The 18,684-nt window shown below is 40.6% G+C and overlaps 1 protein-coding gene across 25 annotated transcripts in view; it reads left to right on the top strand.

The window, feature by feature from the left end:
• Nucleotides 1-18,684, top strand: part of LOC138637428 (titin homolog) — a 1,151,517-nt gene that overhangs the window by 816,088 nt on the left and 316,745 nt on the right. For 23 of the 25 annotated variants that reach the window (XM_069726100.1, XM_069726106.1, XM_069726124.1 and 20 more), the window contains 3 exons: nucleotides 10,423-10,497; nucleotides 10,598-10,672; nucleotides 11,218-11,280. In XM_069726100.1, coding sequence (XP_069582201.1) covers nucleotides 10,423-10,497; nucleotides 10,598-10,672; nucleotides 11,218-11,280 — 213 coding nt within the window. The remainder of the gene's footprint in view (nucleotides 1-10,422; nucleotides 10,498-10,597; nucleotides 10,673-11,217; nucleotides 11,281-18,684) is intronic. The other 2 variants (XM_069726120.1, XM_069726123.1) reach the window with 1 other exon arrangement.

Consider the following 18,684-nt stretch of genomic DNA (forward strand, 5'->3'; position numbering starts at 1 on the left):
TTGACCAGCAATTTCTCATTTTTACAACACCATTTTTTTTTTAGGGACCACATCTCATTTGAAGTCATTTTGAGGAGTCTATATGATAGAAAATACCCAAGTGTGACACCATTCTAAAACCTACACCCCTCAAGGTGCTCAAAACCACATTCAAGAAGTTTATTAACCCTTCAGGTGTTTAATAGGAATTTTTGGAATGTTTAAATATAAATGAACATTTAACTTTTTTACACAAAAAATTTACTTCAGCTCCAATTTGTTTTATTTTACCAAGGGTAACAGGAGAAAATGGACCCCAAAAGTTGTTGTCCAATTTGTCCTGAGTACGCTAATACCCCATATGTGGCAGTAAACCACTGTTTGGGCGCATGGGAGAGCTCGGAAGGGAAGGAGCGCCGTTTGACTTTTCAATGCAAAATTGACAGAAATTGAGATGGGACGCCATGTTGCGTTTGGAGAGCCACTGATGTGCCTAAACATTGAAACCCCCCACAAGTGACACCATTTTGGAAAGTAGACCCCCTAAGGAACTTATCTGGATGTGTGGTGAGCACTTTGACCCACCAAGTGCTTCACAGAAGTTTATAATGCAGAACCGTAAAAATAAAAAATCATATTTTTTCACAAAAATTATATTTTTGCCCCCAATTTTTTATTTTTCCAAGGGTAAGAGAAGAAATTGGACCTCAAAAGTTGTTGTCCAATTTGTCCTGAGTACGCTGATACCCCATATGAGGCAGTAAACCACTGTTTGGGCGCATGGGAGAGCTCGGAAGGGAAGGAGCGCCGTTTGACTTTTCAATGCAAAATTGACAGAAATTGAGATGGGACGCCATGTTGCGTTTGGAGAGCCACTGATGTGCCTAAACATTGAAACCCCCCACAAGTGACACCATTTTGGAAAATAGACCCCCTAAGGAACTTATCTAGTGGTGTGGTGAGCACTTTGACCCACCAAGTGCTTCACAGAAGTTTATAATATAGAACCGTAAAAATAAAAAATCATATTTTTTCACAAAAATTATATTTTTGCCCCCAATTTTTTATTTTTCCAAGGGTAAGAGAAGAGATTGGACCTCAAAAGTTGTTGTCCAATTTGTCCTGAGTACGCTGATACCCCATTTGTCGGGGTAAACCACTGTTTGGGCGCATGGGAGAGCTCGGAAGGGAAGGAGGGCCGTTTGACTTTTCAATGCAAAATTGACAGGAATTGAGATGGGACGCCATGTTGCGTTTGGAGAGCCACTGATGTGCCTAAACATTGAAACCCCCCACAAGTGACACCATTTTGGAAAGTAGACCCCCTAAGGAACTTATCTGGATGTGTGGTGAGCACTTTGACCCACCAAGGGCTTCACAGAAGTTTATAACGCAGAGCCATAAAAATAGAACAAAATTTTTTTCCCACAAAAATTATTTTTTAACCCCCAGTTTTGTATTTTCCCTAGGGTAACAGGAGAAATTGGACCCCAAAAGTTGTTGTCCAATTTGTCCTGAGTATGCTGATACCCCATATGTGGGGGGGGAACCACCGTTTGGGCGCATGGGAGGGCTCGGAAGGGAAGGAGCGCTATTTGGAATGCAGACTTAGATGGAATGGTCTGCAGGCGTCACATTGCGTTTGCAGAGCCCCTAATGTACCTAAACAGTAGAAACCCCCCACAAGTGACACCATTTTGGAAAGTAGACCCCCTAAGGAACTCATCTTGATGTGTTGTGAGAGCTTTGAACCCCCAAGTATTTCACTACAGTTTATAACGCAGAGCCGTGCAAATAAAAAATAATTTTTTTCCACAAAAATTATATTTTAGCCCCCAGTTTTGTATTTTTCCAAGGTTAGCAGGAGAAATTGGACCCTAAATGTTGTTGTCCAATTTGTCCTGAGTACGCTGATACCCTATATGTGGGGGGAACCACCGTTTGGGCGCATGGGAGGGCTCGGAAGGGAAGGAGCATCATTTGGAATGCAGACTTAGATGGATTGGTCTGCAGGCGTCACATTGCGTTTGCAGAGCCCCTAATGTACCTAAACAGTAGAAACCCCCCACAAGTGACCCCATATTGGAAACTAGACCCCTCAATGAACTTATCTAGATTTGTTGTGAGAACTTTGAACCCCCAAGTGTTTCACTACAGTTTATAACGCAGAGCCGTGAAAATAAAAAATCTTTTTGTTTTCCCACAAAAATTATTTTTTAGCCCCCAGTTTTGTATTTTCCCAAGGGTAACAGGAGAAATTGGACCACAAAAGTTGTTGTCCTATTTGTCCTGAGTACGCTGATACCCCATATGTTGGGGTAAACCCCTGTTTGGGCAAACGGGAGAGCTTGGAAGGGAAGGAGCACTGTTTTACTTTTTCAACGCAGAATTGGCTGGAATTGAGATCGGACACCATGTCGTGTTTGGAGAGCCCCTGATGTGCCGAAACAGTGGAAACCCCCCAATTATAACTGAAACCCTAATCTAAACACACCCCTAACCCTAATTCCAACGGTAACCCTAACCACACCTCTAACCCTGACACACCTCTAACCCTAATCCCAACCCTATTCCCAACCGTAAATGTAATCTAAACCCTAACCGTAACTTTAGCCCCAACCCTAACTGTAGCCCCAACCCTAACCCTAGCCCTAACCCTAGCCCTAACCCTAACCCTATTCCCAACTGTAAATGTAATCTAAACCCTAACCCTACCTTTAGCCCCAACCGTAACTGTAGCCCCAACCCTAACCCTAGCCCTAACCCTAGCCCTAGCCCTAACACTAGCCCTAACCCTAGCCCTAACCCTAGCCCTAACCCTAGCCCTAACCTTACCCTAGCCCTAACTCTAGCCCTAACCCTAGCCCTAACCCTAGCCCTAACCCTAGCCCTAACCCTAACCCTAGCCCTAATCCTAGCCCTAACTCTAGCCCTAACCCTAGCCCTAACCCTAGCCCTAACCCTAGCCCTAATGGGAAAATGGAAATAAATACATTTTTTTTTTATTTTTCCCTAACTAAGGGGGTGATGAAGGGGGGGTTTGATTTACTTTTATAGCGAGTTTTTTAGCGGATTTTTATGATTGGCAGCCGTCACACACTGAAAGACGCTTTTCATTGCAAAAAATATTTTTTGCGTTACCACATTTTGAGAGCTATAATTTTTCCATATTTTGGTCCACAGAGTCACGTGAGGTCTTGTTTTTTGCGGGACGAGTTGACGTTTTTATTGAAAACATTTTTGGGCACGTGACATTTTTTGATCGCTTTTTATTCCGATTTTTGTGAGGAAGAATGACCAAAAACCAGCTATTCATGAATTTCTATTGGGGGAGGCGTTTATACCGTTCCGTGTTTGGTAAAATGGATAAAGCAGTTTTATTCTCGGATTCAGTACGATTACAGCAACACCTCATTTATATCATTTTTTTATGTTTTGGCGCTTTTATATGATAAAAACTATTTTACAAAAAAAATAATTATTTTTGCATCGCTTTATTCTCAGGACTATAACTTTTTTATTTTTTTGCTGATGATGCTGTATGGCGGCTCGTTTTTTGCGGGACAAGATGACGTTTTCAGCGGTACCATGGTTATTTATAACTGTCTTTTTGATCGCATGTTATTCCACTTTTTGTTCGGCGGTATGATAATAAAGCGTGGTTTTTTGCCTCGTTTTTTTTTTTTCTTACGGTGTTTACTGAAGGGGTTAACTAGTGGGACAGTTTTATAGGTCGGGTCGTTACGGACGCGGCGATACTAAATATGTGTACTTTTATTGTTTTTTTTTTATTTAGATGAAGAAATGTATTTATGGGAATAATATTTTTTTTTTTTCATTATTTTGGAATATTTTTTTTACACATTTGGAAAAATTTTTTTTTACTTTGTCCCAGGGGGGGACATCACAGATCAGTTGTTAGGGGTCGAGTTCCCACTTCTGCACAGGGGGAATCTCAAGCCACCTCCGCTGCGGTCTCCCATTCTTGTCCAGCCGCAGTGGAGTCTGCTCAGCAAAGACGTCAGTCCCAGCGTCTTGCTCATTCTCACTCTGTTCTGAGAATTACTGCTGCTTCTCCAGTCTCTGCCATTAAAGTCAGTGCTGGTCAGCAGCGAGCGGACTTCTCTGGGACTAAGTCCTTGTCTGCACGTACTGAGCATGTCCAGGGTAAGATCTCCCGTTGGAGATCGAGGGTCATGTGCTCAGGCTCTGCAGCACATTCCATTGGTCCTTTTGGCAGGTCTTGGAAGGGCAAAGGTACTGTAGCCACTTCCTGTGCTGCTGCTATATAAACTGCGCATGACCGCACGGCCATGCGCTAGTATTGTCTTACTATTGAATACGTGTGTTTGTTGTGAGTGCAAGTCGTTCATTAAATACCCCTACCCTATTGTATGACTGTTCGCGTATGGAGTATGGCTGCTATCTAGCGCCCGACTAATCTCTCAACGTGTCACACACGTATCAGCATCTATTGCTGTGACCGCCAGTGCGGCGCCACGCGCCAGTAGTGCGCTTCCTGACCCACGTCTGGGTGCTTAGTGGTGAACGCACCTATCTCATTTAATAAATATATTTGGTGCGTTCCGCCAACCCTAACACCATCTACCATGAAATTTTAGAGCATTTCATGCTTCCCTCTGCCGACAAGTTTTTTGAAGATGGAAATTTCCCTCTCCAGCAGGACTTGGCACCTCTCCACACTGCCAAAAGTACCAATACCTGGTTTGAAAACAACAGTATCACTAAGCTTGACTGGCAAGCAAGCTCACCCGAGTTTAACCCCATAGAGAATCTGTGGGGTATTATCAAGAGGAAGATGAGAGACACCAAACGCAACAATGCAGATGAGCTGAAGACTAATATCAAAGCAACCTGGGCTTCCATGACACCTCAGCAGTGCCACAGGCTGATCGCCTCCTTGCCACGCTGCATTGATGCAGTAATTGATGCGAAATGAACCCTGACCAAATATTGAGTGCATTTACTGAACACACATTTCAGTAGGCCAACATTTCCGATTTTAAAATCATTTTTTAAGCTGGTGTTAAAAAAGTATTCTAATTTACTGAGATAATGACTTTTGGGTTTTCATTGGCTGTAAGCCATAATCATCAACATTAACAGAAATAAACACTTGAAATAGATCACTCTGCTTGTAAAGACTCCATGTATGAGTTTCACTTTTTGTATTGAAGAACTGAAATAAATGAACTTTTTGATATTTTAATTTAGTGAGAGAAACTTGTATATGAGATTGTGTAAATTTATGTATTTCAGTATATTAAACGTGTCACTCTCACACTGACTCAAACAGTCTTTTAGGCATTGCTTATTGCAGGACCTAATAGACCATTGTGGCTCCAGTTGTCTTGAATTTCTTTAAACCCCTTTCCGACATCAGGAGTAATAGTACGCCGATGTCGGACTCCCTCCCTTTAATGTGGGCTACGGCTCTGAGCCCACATCTTTTCCGGCACAGGTCAGCTGTTTTGAACATGGGTATGAAATTGTGTAAATTTATGTATTTCAGTATATTAAACTTGTCACTCTCATACTGACACACACAGTCTTTTACACACTGCTTATTGCAAGGACCTAGTAGACCATTGTGGCTGCCAGACTTGGAGGCCAATGCTTAGCCTCCAGTTGCCTGAGTATTAGTATTGGAACTATACCATGCATTCTGTTTTTAACTTCTTTTAACCCCTTTCTGACATGAGGAGTAATAGTAAGCTGATGTCAGACTTCCTCCCTGAGCCCACATCTTTTCTGGCACATATCAGCTGTTTTGAACAGTTGACATGTGCCTCTAACAGCCACTGGTGGAATTGCGATCCACCCACATCTGTTAACTAGTTAAATGCTGCTGTCAAACTCTGACAGTGTCATTTAACATGAGCTTCTGGTCAATGTGCCAGAAATCCTGCTCATCGGCAGAAGTGTCACTTGACCGCGGGTCGCTGATGGGTTGGCATGATGACCAGAGTGGTCGGCGCTCATAGTAAGTCAGCAATTCTGCTTCATGCAGGTGATCTGATCATCGCCTTTATGCAGCAGAACCAATCAGGTTATTGTAGCTTCTTGTCTCCCATGGAGACTGTTGAAGCATGCCGAAAGTAGGAAAAAGACTAATTTTGTCCTTACCCACTGTTACTGATGGATTTGAACAACTCTACAATGAGTATGGGAGAACACCAAAAAGGGAAAAATTCAAGAAAACACACCAAAAACAGGCAGAGATGCTTACCTGTCTTAATGGGCCTCAATACAAATGCACAAGCAGGGTGCAGTGGACCCAAATAAAATAGCAAATGCACAGGTGCAATACCTAATGAAACAGCCAGCCTTCAATAAGGGTTTGGCCGTGTGGTACACCAATGCACTAAGATACATAGTCTGTGTCACGCTCACGCCCTGACTGGTGGGCGTGAGCTCGGGGGGTTTGTGGCCCCACTGTGCCACAAACCAGACTACCCTGGAAGGGGAGTGACTATGACAGCTGCCTGGGTTTTCACTGGAGCCTCTGATGGTGAGGACAGGCTTGTGCAGCAGGCAGCTGCCAGGTGCTACTCCAGGGTGGTGTCTGGCTGTGGCTGCTGATCCCACTTGGGAGACAGGAACACCAGGATTGGTGCAGGCATTAGGCAGGACTGGCAGAAGAGCACGGCTGGAACACAGACGAGTAGGCTGGCACGGCTGAGACAGGGCTGGCAGAGACACGGCAGAGAACTCAGGGCTGGCAGAGACACGGCAGGAAACAGGACTGGCTAGAACAGCAGGAACACAGGACTGGAAGGCAGGGCAGGAACGGCAGGACTGGCAGGAACACAGGATTGGGAGGCACTGCAGAGAACACAGGACTGGAAGGCAGGGCAGGAACGGCAGGACTGGCAGGAACACAGGATTGGGAGGCACTGCAGAGAACACAGGACTGGAAGGCAGGGCAGGAACGGCAGGACTGGCAGGAACACAGGATACACAGGACTGGTTGATGTGGAGTATGAATCAGGCTGCACTCAGATGACACCCGAGTGCAGTCCTATTGTGAGTGTGATGAAGGAACAGGTAGGGACCTGTACACACAGAAGATGCAGGTACGGAAACAAGCCAGAAGGAAAGGAGAATGAAGGAACAGGTAGGGACCTGTTCACACAGGAGGTGCAGGAAAGGAAACAAGCAGAAAGGAATGAGGTATGAAGAAACAGGTAGGGACCTGTTCACACAGGAGGACCAAGTAACAAGTAGAAGGTGGAACTAAGAAAAGAGAAGGAGAAGGCAGAGCCAAAGGCGGAGACGCTGGAGGCGGAGCCAAGAGCAGTGATGCTGGAGGCGGAGCCAAGAGCGGAGACGCTGGAGGTAACGCCAAGAGCGGAGACGCTGGAGGCGGAGCCAAATAGTACCGCAAAGAGCGGAGCCAGATAGAACCGCAAAGAGCGGAGCCACAGAGCAAAGCCAGAGAGTGCGAAGCAAGATCTGAGTGCAGAGCCGCAAGAGTGCGGAGTGTAAGCAGACAGAAAACACAAGGAAAGAAAGCAGGGAAGGAGCCACAGACAAGGAGACCGAGAAAAGACAAAGTACAGGCAAGGCAATAGAACAAGACACAGGGACAAAGACACAGGGACCAGGATATTCTGCCTCCTGGAGGGCGGACTACAAGAACAAGGCAAAAGCACAGAGAAAAGCTCAGAGGGAATAACTCAGAGCAAGGCCAGGCAAACTCAGCAGCTAAACACTAACTGAGCTAACACATTGCACAGGCCCAGACCACAGGGTGGAGCTGCCCTATATACTGGAGGCCTCTTGGCAATTGGTCAGGAACTGATTGGACAGATGCACCTGATTCCTATAAGAACCAGAGAGTTCAGGCGCTGGCCCCCTATACACATAGCCATGAAGCATGTACAGAGCAGAGACATAGAACATGGAGCTGGCATTAAAGAGAAAGCACATCATGGCCTGTAGCAGTGGGTAAGATTGTGTGAGAGATGTGAGGCCATGCTGTGATGCCAGCAGAGTTGTTACACTCTGTATGTGGCGTGTTCACACAAAGAATGCAAAGCATCTGGCTCCAGCATATTAATAACGCCCTATGGCGGGCTGCCCAGTGCTAAAATGCATCCCGTAGAACAGAGGCCACAGTGTACAAAACCATTTGGGCCCAAATGAACCCTGCAAAAAATATATGTGCAAAACAAAACATATAAGTATATGTAAGGTATTAGTTGATATTCTGGCCATAATATGCAAGCCGGCAACCCGCGTCAAGCATCCTTACGTATGGCCAGTCCTACTCTAACTTGAAAAACACCAAAAAAGGAAAAATTCAAGAAAACACACCAAAAACAGGCAGAGATGCTTACCTGTCTCAATGGGCCTCAATACAAATGCACAAGCAGGGTGCAGCGGACCCATGAGTATGGGAGCTCAAGTCATCTGATTGTTGAGGAAACAAAATAAACAAAAGTTGGCCTACCCATTAATGACACTTCCACATTAAATACTATACCTATAAATACATAGGAAGCAGATTCCAAGTAAGTAAAAAATTGCAAGAATCTTTATTAAACACTGTAGAACAAACACTTAAAAAAATGTTTTTATATTTTTCAGTGGGTATACAACCAAATGGATCTGCAAACACAGGAATAATATTTTTGCCAAAATATGTGTGTACAATATTATTTTCTTTTAGATAAATTGGTCTCTTCTTGATAAGTTAGGACAAAGGAGGAATCAACATTAATACTAAGCCATTTATACCTGGATAGGGGGGCCAAGTATACCTGGATTGGATCATATATTTTAGGATGAGCATCATATATACCTGGATGGGGACATATATATATATATATATATATATATATATATATATATATATATATACACCAGGATGGGGGATATTAATACAGAATTGAGGGACATTACCCCTATAACAGTGTCAGCAGCAGATCCACCATAACAGTGCATCATGACCACATTTTTGCTTCAATTTTTTCTTCTACTCTAAAACCTAGTTGCGTCTTATCGTCTGGTTCATCTTATAGTCTGGTATATTATATTACATTGCCTTGTGAGATTTTACCAATAAATAAAGTATAGCAGAAATGTATTAAAAAACATAGATATAGCATAAATAATAGAATCATAATAAAACACATTAAAACCAATCTAATCAGTTTTTATGAAGAGGTAAGCTATAGACTGGACCACGGTGAGTCATTGGACGTGGTATATCTCGATTTTTCCAAAGCGTTTGATACCGTGCCGCACAAGAGGTTGGTACACAAAATGAGAATGCTTGGTCTGGGGGAAAATGTGTGTAAATGGGTTAGTAACTGGCTTAGTGATAGAAAGCAGAGGGTGGTTATAAATGGTATAGTCTCTAACTGGGTCACTGTGACCAGTGGGGTACCGCAGGGGTCAGTATTGGGACCTGTTCTCTTCAACATATTCATTAATGATCTGGTAGAAGGTTTACACAGTAAAATATCGATATTTGCAGATGATACAAAACTATGTAAAGCAGTTAATACAAGAGAAGATAGTATTCTGCTACAGATGGATCTGGATAAGTTGGAAACTTGGGCTGAAAGGTGGCAGATGAGGTTTAACAATGATAAATGTAAGGTTATACACATGGGAAGAGGGAATCAATATCACCATTACACACTGAACGGGAAACCACTGGGTAAATCTGACAGGGAGAAGGACTTGGGGATCCTAGTTAATGATAAACTTACCTGGAGCAGCCAGTGCCAGGCAGCAGCTGCCAAGGCAAACAGGATCATGGGGTGCATTAAAAGAGGTCTGGATACACATGATGAGAGCATTATACTGCCTCTGTACAAATCCCTAGTTAGACCGCACATGGAGTACTGTGTCCAGTTTTGGGCACCGGTGCTCAGGAAGGATATAATGGAACTAGAGAGAGTACAAAGGAGGGCAACAAAATTAATAAAGGGGATGGGAGAACTACAATACCCAGATAGATTAGCGAAATTAGGATTATTTAGTCTAGAAAAAAGACGACTGAGGGGCGATCTAATAACCATGTATAAGTATATAAGGGGACAATACAAATATCTCGCTGAGGATCTGTTTATACCAAGGAAGGTGACGGGCACAAGGGGGCATTCTTTGCGTCTGGAGGAGAGAAGGTTTTTCCACCAACATAGAAGAGGATTCTTTACTGTTAGGGCAGTGAGAATCTGGAATTGCTTGCCTGAGGAGGTGGTGATGGCGAACTCAGTCGAGGGGTTCAAGAGAGGCCTGGATGTCTTCCTGGAGCAGAACAATATTGTATCATACAATTATTAGGTTCTGTAGAAGGACGTAGATCTGGGGATTTATTATGATGGAATATAGGCTGAACTGGATGGACAAATGTCTTTTTTCGGCCTTACTAACTATGTTACTATGTTATGTTACATTATTTTATAGAGACTGAAGTGAAAAAACTTGAAGAGCCATCAAAACCAAAGAAAAAACTTGAATTGCAATCCGTCCCTAAAAGAGGTAAAGTTAAGTTTTTCTGAAAAATGTAGACATTACCATATATCATTTCTTAAAAAAATGTAATATAGTTTATAAACCTTACTTCTAAATCTTTTTATAGAAACTCCAATTAAAAAGCGAGAAGAGCGACTGGAACCCCTCAAAAAAACTGAATTGCCAGCAAAACCACAAAAAGGTAATGTAAACATTATAAAATGTAGTCATTTTTTGAGAGGACATTATTAAAAAAATGTGATCCACAGGAAATTTTTTTGCTGCGAATTGCAAAACTGTAAATCTTCAACTGCCCTGAAAAGATGTGCGTAGTACTTTAAGGTCCCCATGTACTGTCTCCATACCATACCTTATTAAGGTCTTTGTCATGACTATGGCTGTGTTATGTTAAAGCGACCTCACCATAGAAATGAAGGTAACTTAGCAGTAACTAACAGCCAATTTAATAATAAAATGCTCTGACAGACTTGTCAAGTTTTTAAATATTTAAAAATGGCTCACACCGTTGCCAGCTGAACTTAAAAAGGTATTAAAATTACATGAACTAATAAAATATAAACATTATTAATGTATTAATTATACATATATAAGTCAAATAAAAATCTAATAAAAGGTATAAATGTACAATGTAACTTATCTGGAAAAAAAAATGAAAATATTAATATATAGCAATTAAAAAATATATTATACACAGTATATTAAGCTTTAGTAACAATTGTTCTACAGAGATTCCAATGAAAAAACACAAAGAACCAACAGAACCCGAGAAAACAACACAACCTAAACCAGGTAATTATCTGCTTTATCTTTTTTCTTATGTAATAGTTTATCTTGTGAACACAAATAGATATTTATGTGTTTACTTATGTTTAGAATTTTAATTGTTTTCAAGTCTTTTGTTAAATTGTTATGGTACATCATGTTATAATGTGACATACAAATTAATATGATCCATTCCCAATTCATCATTTGTAGGGGGTTTTAAATTCACCTTTTTTTTGTCTAGTGTTATTAGTTGCCAGCTTTGCAGCCAAATTGTTCCAAATAGAGCATGTGATTTATGAATTTTGCCCAAAATCCAATATTTTTAGTTGAACTGTTTTTGCGTCTTTTTAACTCCAAAAGTCGCACTTTTGCAAAATGTCGTACTCAAAAAGACACCACAGAGGGCACTGGAGCTTAGTTGTGCCACATTTTCTGACTTTTTAAAAAATTATAATTGATTATTAGGTGAAAACATCTGGAATCACTAAATTCTGCCCTTAAAGCAGAAATATGAGAACATATAAAATAAACTTCAAAAGGTGCGCAACCAAAAAAAAGGGGCAAAACACACAAACTTAGGCAAAAACATGTGCAGCGGCAATCAATAATCAGAGCTGAAATCTTCTGCTTCAAGTGGAAACCATACTACAGCAACAGATATAGTTAATGATAACCCATTGACTTGAAATTAGTTGTCCACTTTAACCATTTCTTAACAAAATTGTCTGGTATCATAATTTGTGGCACTTTTTTTTTAGAGAGGTGTGGAGCGCATTGTTGTATTTCAAGTTTTCTTTGCTTTATCATGTTTACCGATCAAGTTTTTTAATCTTATACTTTAATAGGTCAGACTTTTGCGGACATGGTTGTTCCAAATATATTTATTTTTGTTTTTTAATTTTTTTCAATTTCATTGTGGGAAGTGTGTTTTTTATATTAAAAATAAAATTATATTCATACTTTATATTTTCTTTTTTATTCCCTCCAGGGGACTTGAACCTCCATTTATCTGATCTTCTATAATATACCTATGCAGTACCATGGTACTGCAGCATAACATATAAATTGTAGCCTCTTTTGAAGCTTAGCCTATAGCTAAGCTTCATAGGAGTACTAAGAAGGCAGCAATGGGGGCCTTCAGAAAGCCCTTGGCTAAAATGGTAACTAATCAGAGCCTCATGATCATGTCATTGGGGGCCAATGGGATCCGGGGTAGCGTGCACTGGCAATGAAGCTGTTTAAATGCCGCTATTATTTAATGAGCATCATATACAGCCATGGCTGAAAGTGTTGGCATCCCTGAAATTGTTCCAGAAAATGAAGTATTTCTCTCAGAAAATTATTGCAAATGCAGTTGTTTTTTTATACAAATGTTTATTTCCTTTGTGTGTATTGGAACAACAAAAAGGAAAAAAAAGGCAAATTGAACGTAGCTTCACAAAAACTCCAAAAATGGGCTGGACAAAATTGCTGGCACCTTCAACTTAATATCTTGTTGCACACTCTTTGGAATAAACAACTGCAATCGATCGTTTTCTATAACCAACAATAAGCTTCTTACACCTCTCAACTGGAATTTTGGACCACTCTTCTTTTGAAAACTGCTTCAGCTCTCTCTTATTTGAAGGATGCCTTCTCTCAACAGCAATTTTAAGATCGCTCCACAGATACTCAATGGGATTTAGATTCAGACTCATTAATAGCCCACTTCAAAACTCTCCAGGGCTTTGTTTCCATCCATTTCTGGGTGCTTCTTGAAGTATGTTTGTGGTCATTGACCTGCTGGGAACTACATTGACACCCAAAGTCCATTGGTAATTTTCAGATTTCTTGATGCCATACACACAGTCAATGAACCGATCCCAGAGGCAGCCAAACTTATTTGAAGTTCCACCATATTTTACTGTAGATACTGTGTTCTTTTATTTGTAGGGCTTATTCCATCTTCAGTAAACATTAGAATGATATGCTTTAACAAAAAGCTCTATCTTGGTCTCATCTGTTCATAGGACGCTATCCCAGAAGGATTTTGGCTTACTAACATACATTTTGCCAAACTGCAGTTTAGCCGTTTTATGTCTCTTTGTCAGCAGTGGGGTCCTCCTGGGTCTCCTGCCATAGCGTTTCATTTCACTCGAATGTTGACCGGGTGCACGGTACCGAGTTCCAGCCGTTTTTAAAGGCATACTCCACTGTTTTTATCTATGGCATATTTGAGCACAATGCACTATGCACTTTTAATATCCTCCTAAGGTACTGTGTGTACTCTGGCACATGTGCACTTTAGTTGTTATTTTCAGTTGTGGCCCTGATAATTGATATTGATTATTTTTCTATATTGTTTAAATATATATATATATATATATATTTCTCCTATATCTCACCTTTGTCAATAATATATATATATATAATTCTTATATGCTGCACTTATAATTATTTTTAGCCTATATGTGTTACGGCTAGCGGAACGCACCAAATAATAAGACTGATAGTGTACGGTGCGTTCGTAGCCCGGGGTCCACCGTGCAGAGATGGAACCTGCTGCTGAGTAATGACGGACTATATGGCGGTACTCATAAGTATACTCGCGTGGGTTAAACTTCACCCAACGTGAAGGAACCGATCCTGTTGCGTCACAGGATCGCGGTACCGCACATAGAAGGCGAGCAAGCAGTCAGCGAACTTAACCCCAACTAGGATTGAAGTCCGATTAGACCACTTGCTGACACAACACCGCAACAGGGTGTGTTAGGCAACTCTTATAATAAGAGCACCGAAGTGCGAACTGTGCCGTGCTGGCAGGCACCACTAAGCACCCAGACGTGGGTCAGGAAGCGCACTACTGGCGCGTGGCGCCGCACTGGCGGTCACAGCAATAGACGCTGATACGTGTGTGACACATTGAGTGATTTGTCGGGCGCTAGATAGCAGCCATACTCCATACGCGAACAGTCATACAATAGGGTAGGGGTATTTAATGAACGACTTGCACTCACAACAAACACACGTATTCAATTGTACACTAGCGCATGGCCGTGCGGTCATGCGCAGTTTATATAATTGCAGGACAGGAAGTGGCCACAGAAACTTTGCCCTTCCAAGACCTGCCAAGAGGACCAATGGAATGCGCTGCAGAGCCAGAGCACATGACCCTCGATCTCCAACGGGAGATCTTGCTCTGGGCATGCTCAGTGTGCGCAAACAAGGACTTAGTCCCAGGGAAGTCCGCTCGCCGCTGACCAGCACTGACTTTAATGGCAGGAGCTGAAGAAGCAGCAGTAACTCTCTGTACAGAGTGAGAGCGAGCAAGACACTGGGAGCGACGTCCCTGCTGAGCAGACGCCACTGCGGCTGGAGGACAATGGGAGACCGCAGCGGAGACGGATGGAGATTCCCCCTGTGCAGCAGAGGAAACTCGACTCCTAACAATATGTGAGGTGCACTCATTCTTTTATATTATTTTTTATAACAGACATTTTTTAGTATTGCCTCTTGGATTAAATGGATAAAAATATTTTTTTGGGGGGTATAATTTTGAGTTATATCTTTATTTCTTTTGGGGCTGCTAATCCACCATCCGAACAATCCCGCTTTGCAACGTTTCATCAATATTTCTCTGCCGTCCACATCCAGGGAGATTAGCTACAGTACAATGGGTTGTTGTAAACTTCTTGATTATGTGACAAAGGAACATAAAGATCTCTGGAGATTCTTGATACTTTTCAAGAATGTTGGTTCTCAACTCCACAGACAGTTCTCTTCTCCTCTTACTGTTCTCCATGCTTAGTATGGCACACACAGATACACAATGAAAAGGTTGAGTCAACTTCACCCTTTTTTAACTTCTGGTTTCACATGTGATTTTTATATTGCCCTCACTTGTTACTTGACGCAGGTGACTTTCAAGGAGCATCACATGCTTGAAACAAAATTGTTTTCTCACAATTTTGGAAAGGTGCCAACAATTTTGTCCAGTCCATTAAAGAGGTTTTGTGTGATATGATGTTCAATTAGCTTTTTTTCTATGTTTTTGTGTTGTTCCAATGCACAAATGAAATAAACATGTGTATAACAAAACATGTGCAATTACAATAATGTTCTGGGAGAAATACTTCACTTTCTGTAACAATTTCAAAGCTGCCAACACTTTCAGCCATGACTGTAAATAGTAAACAGCAGTGATCTGAGCTAAGCTCTGGGATGCACTATGGACTATGTACTATAGCTCAGCTCTTGAACCCCCTTCACACATCATCACTCAGCATAGAACATATAGTTACACACATACAAATGAAGAGGTTAATGTAGTCCTGTGGGGTTTTAGTATTTTTTTAATGGCAAGACTACTTTAGCAGACTTCTATTCCTGTAATCAAAAATAATGTACAATCTAGACAGAAATTCCAACACTTCTCCGAACTCAAATGCAAAGTGAACTTGATATTTCCAATAGTATGATGGTTTCAGTACTGGATTCATCATATGATGCATAAGGGTATGTTTCCATGGTCAGTAAACGCTGCGGATTGGACACTGTGTACAACCGCAGTGTCCGATCTGCAACGGCCAGATGTTACAGCATAGTGGATGGGATTTTATGAAATCCCATCTCCATTATATGTGCAGAGACGCCTCCGGCGTCCCTGCCTATACGCACATGCAGCGCATCTTTCTAAACCACAGCATGTCTATTTATCTTGCGGAGACGCTCAGTCTCTGCAAGATAAATATCATTTTCCAATGTATAGGATGTGGTGATTCCACATGTGTTCAATGAACACATGCGGAATCACTGTGCGTATAAAAGCCGGCAGCACTTTGGACAGAGCAGATATGTGCTGCATCCAAAGCGCTGCCAATACTGACCATGGAAACATACCCTAACACAAATGTCCAAGAGAATCAAGTAGTACCATTTCTTCTATGATATCTGACATAATTTTTTATGAAGCCCCCAATGCAAATGTGAATAGAGCCCCAATTTGCCATAAACTATATTTATGTAACTACAAAATAATGATTGATATAATAATAGTAATTATTATTCTTAATTATTATAGGGCAGCATGGTGGCTCAGTGGTTAGCTGAGGCGAGGAAAACTAAATTTCCGAACAATAAAAAATACTCGGAGGACCCCCGAGCGTGCTGGGGAAATCTCGAGTAACGATTATATTTGCTCATCACTAATAACTACGTTGTGAGAAAATATAAAAGTGAACAGAACTACCCAATTGAAAAGATTATTATTTGTATTTTTTCATCACCTAAAATTGATGTATATACAATTGTTCATATGAAGCAATTAACTTTTAAGCGCAGGTTGGCACAGTTCTCTCCTACTGTTTTTTTTCAAAAGTTGAAATTGCTTTACATTACATTTATATACTTTAATATTCTTTATTTTATCATATTGTTCAGTGCTATTGAAGATTATAAAACTAATTATAAGAAAATTATAACATTATTTACAGAGATGTTAGTGAAAAAACACGAAGACGAAGAGAAATCCAAAAAAAGCAAAAAATTCATAGCAGAAATTAAGAAAGGTCATATTTTGTATTCGTTGGCATGATCTAAGTAATTTTTTCCCTAAGTCACTTCATCTTGTATGTGTTGGAATCTTTCTAACTTTCAGAATAAAATACATATATTCATTTAGATGCATATTTTAGTGAAATGTATAAACTAGTTTCTTTCGAGCAATTAAAAGCAATGTTTGGTTCTCAAAAAAATCACAAGCTGTAAAGACACAGGGTTGAAGTTGCCACATGCCTCTTTATACAGATGTAGTAATTATTAAAATAGCAGATGTTACACTAGGCTATTAAATATAGGCACAGAATATTGCGCCATTGTAATCTCATAAATGTGCCGGACGCACAAAATTTGCAGTGAAAGGCAAAGGATAGAGACATGTGATTGCACAGCAGCATACAGCACAGAAATATTGGATCTATATTTTCTTCCCCAGGGAAGATATAATTAATGATGTATAATATAAGATGATTAAAATGCTAAATATTGCATTAAACATTTCCTTTCTGCAAGCTCTGTTGATATCTACAGGGAGCTCATTGTTGTTTTCTAATAGAGAATGCAAGAATATTTAATGTATGCACATGTACCGTATGTATTTGTCTACTTGTTTAGTGCATTGCATTATTTTAATATTTTTTCATTACTTTATAGAAATAAACTAAACATTATGCCTTTAAATAAACAATAGTAGTATTTTGTAAATTATTAAACAGTTGTTCCCAATATTACAAAGTCAGTTGATAACATGTAGATAAGTGGGGGTCTGATTGTTGGGACTCACTAATCTCAAGAACAGGGCTTCAAAATTGAATACATATTTGGAATATTGTATAGGAAAAAGAAAATTATTAGAATGAAGACATGCATACCCACTCGCTCTGGCTTTCAATCAAGGACATTCATGCCCCTTTCTGATGACCTTAAAGGGCCTCTGGGATACCCATTGATAAGCAAGTTACCAAGTATTTTTTGGACAATTTATAATTCTTGAAATTACTCTTTACACTAAATTCACTAATTTCCATACAGAGGTGCCAGTGAAAATACATGAAGAGCCAGTGAAATCTAAGGCTAAGTCCACATTGCGTTAGGACAATCCATTTAACAGATACATTAATAAACAGCACTAACACAATGTAATGGACACGTTAACGCACCCATAGACTTGCATTATTGTAACGGATCCTAACGCATGTCAAAATCGGCATGCGTTTGCAACGGTCCGTTAGTTCGTGATGCACCTTCCAACCACGCTTTTAGGTCCTGTACAGCGAACGCACAGTGAACGGAAGCATTTGTTCTGCATAGAACTCTATTGTAAGTGCAGGCAGACGTGCAGCCACCTCCTTAAGGCAATGGCAAAAATACAAGACAATTTTGGCTCTTTTTTAATGGATCCATTTAACGGATCCGTTAAACGGATTGCCCTAATGCAATGTGGACCTAGCCTAAGAAAAAACATAATTTGCCACCGGAACCTAAGAAAGGTAAAAATATTAACTTTATTATATATCTTATAAAACATAACTTTTTTTTATAATTGAATAAATATTATACAGAACAAATTTTACATATAATTGTTTGACAGAGACTTCAGTGAAAAAGTATAAATACCAATAGAGCCCTAAAAATATGAATTGCAAACTAAAACAAAGAAAGACAGCATACCCAAATATATTTGCTTTCTTTTAGACTGTAAATTTTAGACAATTTTCGTTAAGCTTTTTAACTGCTTTCTGACATCGGGCGTAATAGTATGCTGATGTTGGACTTGCTCCATTTGATGTGGGTTTCGAAGGTGAGCCCATATCTTTTCTGGCACATGTCAGCTGTTTTGAACAGCTGACATGTACCGCTAACAGTCTCGGGAGGAGTCGTGATCCACCCACG

The sequence above is a fragment of the Ranitomeya imitator genome, chromosome 5 (assembly GCF_032444005.1).
Source record: "Ranitomeya imitator isolate aRanImi1 chromosome 5, aRanImi1.pri, whole genome shotgun sequence".
Classification (NCBI taxonomy): Eukaryota; Metazoa; Chordata; class Amphibia; order Anura; family Dendrobatidae; genus Ranitomeya; species Ranitomeya imitator.